Source organism: Heterocephalus glaber, unplaced genomic scaffold (genome assembly GCF_053883595.1).
Source record: "Heterocephalus glaber isolate CG9 unplaced genomic scaffold, H.glaber_assembly_v1.0 deba00001452, whole genome shotgun sequence".
In the NCBI taxonomy this organism is placed as follows: Eukaryota; Metazoa; Chordata; class Mammalia; order Rodentia; family Bathyergidae; genus Heterocephalus; species Heterocephalus glaber.
In genome coordinates, this window is record NW_028258302.1 from 19,642,165 (window position 1) to 19,651,670 (window position 9,506).

Genomic DNA, 9,506 nt, shown 5'->3' on the forward strand with positions numbered 1-9,506 from the left:
CCCTCCCATGCCCCGCCCTGGCCATGGAGGCCACACTCTCCCCTGATCCAACCAAGTGATGCCCCCACCAGCCACAGGACTGGCCACTGTGCGCACTCTGCCTCCTGCAACCCTCACCACAACATGCAGGCGAAACTAGCCAGTTTCCCAGAGGAAGTGGCCAGGCAGCCAGCAGTGGGTCGAGGAGGCCAGCGCCACACTGTGCAGCAGGGGGCCTGTGGAAGAATCAAGAGTCCACTCAGCTTCAGCCTGGCCAAGCCTCCTGCTCCTGTCACCCAGCAGGGATAGGTGTGGTTTCAGTGGGTAGTCACCGAGAGCCATCTACCTTCCAGAGCTGCATCCTGTTGGGCAGGGTTCCGGTCTTCTGGGGGACTTCTCTCTGGTGCACTCCCACGGGGGCCTGCAGAACCCAGAGCCACGGAGAGAGTCGGCTCAGAGGAGTCATCATCCGTGCTCCCTGGCTGGCTCGGTGGCAGAGAGGGACTTGCAGTGGGCAGTAATAGGACCAGCACACTGGGAACTCCCACTCCTAGGCACTATTTTCTTTTTTTTTTGTACTAGGGATTGAACTCGTGACCTTTTGCTTGTGAGGCAGGTAGTGGAACCACTGAGCTAAATCCCTGGCCCACCACTTCTGTGATTTATCCCTCAAGACCTCTCTGTCAGTATTTCCATTTTACACATAAGGGAAGTGCAACACAGAGGTTAAGTCTCTTGCCAAGGTCACACAGCTGGAAGTGACAAGAGGATTTGAACCCACTGTGGTGGATTGACTAATGGTCAACTTGTAACGCCCAGCTGAACTGAATCAGCACGGTCTGGGTGTGGAGGATCCACCTGAAGATTGTTACCAATAGCTGTAAAAAGAGAACTGAAGGGGAAGGTCTTGGCCTGTTGATTTGCTAGGAGAAGTTTGCTGCGGATGGTTTTTCCTATGCAAACTAGGATGTTCTCATCAGAGGAGGAGCTTGGGAACTCGCTGTTGCTGGGAATGGCTGTTGTTTTCATCAGGGGAGCTCTGATCTTCACCATGAGCATCACTTCCTGGCTCCAGTGTGGATCCCTCACCTTGGTGGCACAAATCCTTCATCTCACCAGCATAGATTTTCTGGCTTCTACCACTGGCCTTTGGGCCTTCCAGGTGCAGATCCTCCATACGGACAAGCATGCGACATTGCCACTGGCTGGACTCCAAGCCTTCAGCTGGACTTGTGTGGGAAACTGCTGGGATCTAGGCCCTCAGCTGAATCCTTTGAGCTTCAAGTGTGCAGTTGATCTCTTGCACTCCTTTGCATTTGACTCTTTGGGTAATTATCATAAAATAACCTCATAAAGGGCCAGGGATTTAGCTCAGTGGTTCTATTGCCTGCCTCACAAGCGAAAGGGCCCGAGTTCGATATCCGGAACCAAAAAAACAACAATAATAACCTCATAAGTTATACGTCCTGTATTTAATGTATTCCCTTGCCGAATCCTTCTGACTACAACACCCACCCAGTCCAGATTCAGGTCCTGGGGTCTTTAATGCAGCTATTTTTCAAGAAGGGGGACATATATACACATATTGAGTGCTTTCTGTGCACTAAGCCCTCTGCCTACAGTATTTCACGTACAGTTTACCACACTGAAAGTTGAGGTGTGTGTCGTTGAATTTCACAGGTGAGGAAACTGGCATAGAGAAGTTCATTGTGCCACTCATTTGATAGTATTTCTCTGGCATCTGGCATACATCAGACAACTCGAAGGGCTGGGGATCAGCCAGGAGCAAAGTATACGAAAATGCCTGTGTAACTCAAAGTTTAGCGTCGGGAAACACAAAACCTTAATATGTCAAATGGGGTCAGAGGAATAGGGGGTGACTCAACAGGCGGGGCCAAGGCTGCTTATCCAGACAGGAAGATGGCTGAGGGGTGGGGTGGAGAGATCAATTTGGGGCAAGTGAAGTCTGAGAAGCCACCAACAGCCACATGCAGATGGGACCAGAGCTGTCCAGCTAGCCAGACAAAGGAAATGAGACCTCTAAGAGAATAAGCAGGAACTGAGCCTGGGGGCACAAAGGACAGAATTTGAGGGAAATAACCAGAAAACTAAAAGAGAATAGGAAAAGTGCCTTGGGGAGGCAACTGGCATTCTGGGAAGGTGGGTTTTACCACAGCTTGCTGCTTTTCTGCAGTGAACACTGTACAACCATACCTAGCATCCCTGCCTCCACCTCACTCCTTTTTGGGGGGTTAATTTTGTTTTTTTTCTAGGGTTTTGGGGGGGTTTGTTTGTTTTTGTTTTTTGAGACAGGGTCTCACAATGTATTCCAGGATGGCCTTGAACTCATTTTGTAGCCCAAGCTGGCCTTGTACTTGAAGTGATCCTCCTGCCTCAGCCATCAAGTACTGGCATTACAGGTGTGCCTCATCATGCTCACTTCCATTCCACTCCTCATTGGGGACTGAGGAAGGTGGGAGATCTCCAGATCCCCAGAAGGTTATTCCCATGTGATCTCTTCTGATTTTATAGTCTATTCCTACTCATGTTCTTCATTGGCTTTTTGACCCTGAGCAAGTCATTGCTCTTTCTAGACCTCAGTGTCTCCAGACTGGATTAACAGCTTTCAAAGCAGGTATTCAGGGTGAGACTCAGGCCCCTGAGACCAACATCAGGCAGGCAGGGAGAGGGCCGAGGTCCACACCCAGTTCAGCAGAGCACCTCTGCTTTCCACATCCTTGGCTCCTGTGCCAGGTTTGGTTTAAGGCAAGTTTCTGCCCCAGCTGACTAGACCCACATGCATTGTTCCAGCCCTGAGCACTCTGACCCCTGGCTCTCAGTCTAAACCACCTGCCCTGTGCGTTCCCTCACTCCCTGAGCTGGGCCCCTGCCTCCTGTCTCAGGGAAGGGCAGGCAGGGATGACTCCCCTTGGCTGTTCAGTAGGGCCCAGGCCACAGCCATCACTGACCTCTGCAGCTGGCTGGTAGCCAGGAGCCCTGGTTGCTGCCATCTCCTCCACAGTTGTCCAAGCCCCAGCGGACCGTTCTGGCAGCGGAAGTAGGCACCACAAGGTCCTGGGGTAGAAAAGGGAAGCCTGGGGTAAGGCTCCTGGCTGAGCCTGTGCCAGGAGCCCATGACACAACTGGATGTGTGGGCCCATGGGAAGAGGGCATGGGAAGGTGTGAGCAGGAGAGGGCTGCCGGCCAGGGACTATGGGGACAGAAGAGTAGCTGAGGGCTTTCGAGGGTGGCTCATTAGGGTGATATGGATGATGACAGTACAAGTTCTGGGCTAGGGTTGAAGCTCAGTGGTGGAGCAATGAAAGAGTTCGAGCGAGCCTGGAATGCTCCTGCCCAGGGCCCACTGCTCCCTTCAGCACTGCTGGAGAACACTCCTCCAACTTCCTAGAGTCCTCAGTGCAGTGTAGCCCCAGCCCTCCATCTCCCCGGCCCTCTCAGTGCTGATGGCCACCGGCAGAACAGCAATGGCTTGAGTGTTTGCTCATGGCCTTTCTCCCCCAAAAGGGATTCCCTCCCATTCATAGCTGTGTCCCTACAACCTAGAACAGCACCTCACCCAGTGCAGGTGCTCAACTAACACTTGTTAGCAAAGTGAAAGCATCACACAATCCAACGCCTAGGGGCTGGCAGACAGCTTGGCTTACCCAGAGTCCCATGCTGTGGGCAAAATCTAGTTCAAGTGGGACTGACCAATGCCATGGCTCAGGTCAGGCCAATCACACCATTCCAATTCCTGGCCACAGGAATGGACACCTGACCCACATTAGTACCTAATTAGATTCTGTTATGGCTGTGTCTAGATGTCCCCACAAAGCCTCATGCAGTCATGGTGGGGTTTTTCAGTGGTGGCTGGATCTAGAGTGTGTGATATGCTGGGATCTATTCATGATGCAGTGCTAGGATCAAAGGCACTAGGATTAAGGGTGTGAGTGCTACCTGCCCTAAGTAGCCTGGATATTAGGGATAGAAAGAGCTGAGGTCGTCCCTTGCTTTGCTACCATCTGCCTGCCATGAACTGTTTCTCCTCTGCGAAATCTGTCTGCCATGCCACCCTGCCTTAGAGCCAGCCAATTATGGACTAAAACCTCTGCAAACTGTGAGCTAAATAAACCTTTCCTATTTTAACTTTGGGTGTCAGATATTTTGTCTCAGCAATGAGAGAAAAGTAAGACAGATTCAGCTCCCAGACTTTTGCTAGAGCCATAAGAGAAATGCCTAGGGCTGGGGATTTAGCTCAGTGGTTCCAAAGCCTGCCTAGCAAGTGCAAGGTCCTGAGTTCGATCCTTGGTCCCCACCCCCCTACCCCACCCCAAAAGATGCCTGAATCAGGCCTGGGGGTATATGCCTGTAGTTCCAGCACTCTGTGAGGCTGAGGCAGGAAAACCCTAAGTTTGAGTCCAACATAGGCAACTTAGCAAGACCCTTACTGCAAAGTAAAAAGAATCGCTGGCTGAGATGGAAGCCAAGCAGACCTATGCAGCTCAAAGACAGAGAACAAAGAACAAAGCAACAGAGCCCAGGTTACATTGCTTGAGCTCCATCTATACCTGAATCAGCACTGTAATAGCCCCGTTATCAGAGTCCCCCAGAATTCTCCTTTGGCTATGCCAACTTGGGCTCATTTTTCTCATTTGCAGATGAAAGTGAACAATATATAGAAAGCATGCAAGAGTACGAGTGAATGCGATGGGCAGAATACAAACTAGTGTGATAAGGCATGGAAAGTTGCATTAACAATGTGGGAGTGTGGATGAGTGTGTGTGCCTGGCTGGGGCGCTGCAGTCTGGTACACACATCCGTGGAGGCAGGATTTATGGGGTTGGCTCTTTGGGTCTGAACGCCCTTCACCCTGAACCCCAACCCTGTGCCTGCCACCACCTCCTCCTCCACCCTCTCGGGCCCCGCTGTGGCCCATCCCGGCCTCCCCCATTCCCACCCACCCAAGCGGAAAGAAGTCTCTTCTCCCACGAAGTCCACGCGGGGCTGGCGGCCTCTGGTGACCAGGCACAGGCCCAGGAAGCGTCCGAAGGAGGCCACCGGGGCGGGGGTGATCAGGCCGCAGAGAGGGGCCCCTAGGGCCCGTGACGTCCCCAGCGGCCCCTCATAGAGCTGCAAGTAGGAGCCGGGGGGCACACGGGTCTGTGGGGTCCGAGGCCGAGACGTTGGGCGGGGGGTCCGGTGCCGCCTGGGTCAGGCTATAGACAAGAAGCGGAACTGGAAGCGGATCTTGTCGCCAGCGGCCGCCGCCCTCACCCAGAGCCCGCAGTCGATGTAGAGAGCCACGAAGTAGAACCTGCGCGAGGCGGAGTACGAGCGCAGCAGCAGCCCGTTGCCCTGCCACATCTGCCCGCACAGCTCCAGCAGGTCGGCCGCGGGAAAAGCAGGCCTTGGGTCACCAGCCGGTTCCCGACGACCTCTGCCCCCTGCTCCCTGTGTGACCGCTCCATTTAGTCATGGATAAATGGGGGTAGTTGAGCAATTTCAGAATTTTTGTGAGGATTAAATGATTTAATTCAGACCACGATCCCTTACTCCAAAGCCCTCCCTGTCCCAGGTGGTGGCGCTGGTCTGTAATCTGAGCACTCTGGAAGTCAGGCAGGAAAATCTCAAATTCAAGATCCACCTGAGCAATTTAGCAGTTAGCAAGAGTTCAGTGTGAGGTTTCTGGGTTCAATCTTGGGCAGAGGGCATACGTTTCATATTTTCCAGATTTTGTAAATATGATGTATATACATTGTATTAAGTTGCAGCCCCAAATGGGCTCTCTAGCAAAACTGTATGAGCCTTTAGCCAAAGGGGGCAGAAAGAAATAACAGGTAATCTTCTGTGACTCTGGGTCCTGTTGCCAATAAACCAAATGCTTTTCAAAGCACTCTGGTTGTTAGAATTTCTACCAAATGGTGGTGGGCATGATCGGTGCAGGACTAAGACAGCACCTGGCCTTTAATGAGTGTTACAGAAATGTCAGCTACCTTATTGAAGGGTGAGGAAACACTTTTGGGTGTCTGGCCACCCAACAGCTATTCTGTTTCCTCTTGCTAAAAGAACCGAGTTGGGCCGGGGATTTAGCTCAGTGGTTCTGGCGCCTGCCTCACAAGCGCAAGGTCCAGAGTTCGATCCCCGGTACCAAAAAAAAATAAAATAAAATAAAAGAACCGAGTTTTGCAATCCTTATTTGCCAGGTTTAAGAATTGGTATGTGATCTGTTTTGGCCAATGAGTCTTAAGGATATGTCTGCTGCTAGTTCCAGAGGAGAAGTTTTCCTCCTTGAAAAAAAACAGTGTGCTGTGTGATGAGGAGTCAGCTTTTCTTCCTGCTTCTGAAAGCTGTTAGAATGTGAGGTCTGGAGCTGCAGCAACCATCTTACAATTAGGAGGTCATGAGATTACCAATGCTGAGATCATTGAGCTGCTGGATCAGCCATCTCTGGAATCACCTATTGACAGCTTTCTTACATGATATAATGAATACTGAAACAACACTTATCATTATACTTTCTTATTAATTTGGTATCTGTTTCTTACAACCCAAAACATCTTCACTAGTACACTTGTGTAAGCGCCCAAACTAGCTCTGATTTTTTAAGGGCAGAGAAGGGAGATTTCCTGGTTTGGGAAGAGGCACAAGTGTATGATTTAGGATCTGCCAGAGTTCCGGTCTTCAGGGGAGAAATCTTGCCTTGGGGCTGAGGATGTAGACACATTCCTGTATTTGTGCCCACCAGAGGCCCACAGGGGAGGAGATCTGTGGGTTTGGTTTTTTTTTTCCGGTGTGTGCATGTACATAAGTTATTAGGACCTGAATTCAGGGATGCTCTACCACTTAGCTACATCCCTAGCACCCTCTCCTCTTTTGAGACAGGGTCTTGCTAAATTGCCCAGGCTGGCCTCAGACTTTCAATCCTCCTCTTCCTAAAGTGCTGGGATTACAGACACCTAGCAGGGTAGCAGTTTAGAGTAAATCAAATTGGGCCCCTCTCAAAATATCTTGTATAATTTATCTCACCTTATTACATACAATAATAATACCTTAAAGGGAAAGGTCCTAGCCCGGCATGCTGGCTCATACCTAGAATCCTGGCACTCCAGAGGCTGAGGCAGAAGTATTGAAAGTTCCAGCCTAGCCTGGGCAATTTAGCCACATAGTGTGAGACCTTATCTCAAAATAAAAAAGGTTGGGTTGTAGCTCAATGCAAAGGTCGTAGGTTCAGTCCATGAACCTCCCCCCCCCCCCAAATTGCTGAGCATGGTGGTGCACACCTGTGATCCCAGCACTCAGGAGGCCTAGGTAGGAGGATTGCTTGGAGTCTGAGGCCAGTCTGGGCTACATAGGGAGACCCTGTCTCAAAAAAACAAAACAAATAAAAAAGGCAGAGGGGCAAGTTTCTATTATTATTATTATTATTATTTTACTACAGAAAAAATGAGGCTTAGGTGAATGAGGCTGTGATCTCAAGGGCAAGGATGTAGCAAGTGGCAGAGTGAGGGTGGAAATGTATTCTGGAAATAATACAGAATAATACTTCTGGAGCCCACAAGTTTTGTCTCCAGATCTGAGGGCCAACCCACCCTCAGGCCCTACTTCTGTGTACCTTGGAGCTCCAGCCTCCTACAAGGGTTCGGGGTGGACTTGGGGCACCAAGCAAGACCAGGCACAGGGGTTCCAGCCTCCCCACTAAGGGGACCTAGGCCATGTGGGTCACCAAGGGTGGGGGCCAGAGTCTCCTGGTGCCCTGCTAGGTACTCACCTGTCTCCAGGTGAGACAAGGTCAGGGCAGCTGTCCCCAGCAGCAGCCTTTGGGGCAGCCACAGGAGATGCAGCTCCATGGAGGTTCTGTGCAGGGGTGGGGGGGGGCAGACCTGTGGAATCTTCAGTTTGGGGTCTGGGCAGCTAGCTGGGACACTGGCAGGACACAAGGAGCAAGGGAGGCAAGTCTGCCAGCTCCTCTGGTGTCTTCACTATGATCTTTGTGCTCCCTCTTTGGGCCAGGATTGTGTCTAGGGGTTGCCATGGAGATTTGGAGCCAGACCCTGAGCCTGGGGAGAGAAGGCGGGGAGGATGTCTGCTCACCTGCCAGACAGGAACCAGGACACTCAGTTCTCGCTTAGCCCTGGGGCTTCTTGCAGGGGGACTGGAAGCCTGGAAACCTCCTACCTTCCTAGATAAGCTGGCACCTTAGAGGGTGAGCTTGAGGAGACCTCAGTGTCAGAGTAGTTTCTCCATTTCTTGGAGAAACAGTTGTTGCTGAAGAAGCATCAGACCAAGAGTCTGCTCCATTACTAACACAGAGCTTCTGCTGCAGGGCCTTTGAACTTACAGTGCCCTTTGCCTGGAGTGAGCTTATCCCATGGCTGTCCATGGCTGGTTGTTTCAGGCCACTGGGTCACAGCTCACATATGACCATCTCCTGACCATCCTTCAATCCTGTCACTCAATCACATCTCCCTGTATTTGTCATCTCAGTACTCTACAGACCCCTCTGCCCCACCCTGTGGTACTAGAGATTGAAAAGAGGGCCTTCACACTCCAAGTGGTAAAATAGGCTAGGGATATAGTTTTGTGAGTGTTTCACATATGGATGGCAGGCAAAATACTGACACTGGGTACGCTGGCATAGGACTGAATATAGGGAGAGAAGGGACTTGCTCCTCTCTGCTAATTTTAACACTTCTCTGCTGAATTTGACTGGCATCACGTGATTCTGGAGGGAAAAATGTCCCTTAAGGGGTAAAGAATGAGGTGTGCATCCCAGAGATAGTGGTTTAGAAGCCCAGGAGAGTGGCAGTTCCATTAGCCAGGTATGTACCACACACCTGTAATCCCAGCACTCTGGGAGGCTGAGGCAAGATAATCATAAATCCAAGCCAAGCCTGGGTACTTCAGGGACTTAGTGAGATCCTGTCTCATAAACATTTTTTTTTTTATTTGGGATGAAACTCAGGACCTCTTGCTTGCCAGGCAAGTGTTGTGGCACTAAGCCAAATCCCCAGCCCAACATTTTTTTTTAAAGGAGGTACGGGCTGGGTGTGGCAGGAGTATCACCATGAGTGGGTCTGTAGTCTGAACTCATGTTCTCTCCACAACAGTGATAAGCAAGTTTTCTCCATATCAAGCTATGTGGGGAGTCAGCTCCTTCCCTTTCTGTTATCCATATATTAGCAGAGTTGTTAATACTTGACTATAAAATATTGAAGATTGAAATGAGATGTCATTAAAAACTAGAAAAATAAGATGTAATTAGGCAGAAGTAAGTTCCCACAAGTCCAACATGGAAAACTTAGCAAGACTCCATCTCAAAGTTTAAAGAAAAGGCTGGGGCTGGGCATGGTGGCGCAGTCCTGTAATCCTAGGACTCAGGAGGCTGAGGCAGGAGGATTGCTGCAAGTTTGAGGCCAGCCTGGGTTACATAGTGAGTTCAAGTCAAGCCTGAACTACACAGGGAGACCCTGTCTCAAAAAATCAAAAACAACAACAAAATCTAGACAAAGAGCCCTAAAGGATAACCT

The 9,506-nt window shown here is 50.6% G+C and overlaps 1 protein-coding gene across 1 annotated transcript; it reads right to left on the reverse strand.

Annotated features, from left to right (window-relative positions):
- Positions 1-296: 296 nt before the first annotated feature.
- Ldlrad2 (low density lipoprotein receptor class A domain containing 2) lies at positions 297-7,826 on the reverse strand. The gene is given in 7 exon segments (XM_021263018.2): positions 297-483; positions 2,945-3,019; positions 3,021-3,054; positions 4,941-5,127; positions 5,129-5,205; positions 5,208-5,386; positions 7,765-7,826. Coding segments are annotated over 7 exon segments (801 nt in total).
- Positions 7,827-9,506: the final 1,680 nt, after the last annotated feature.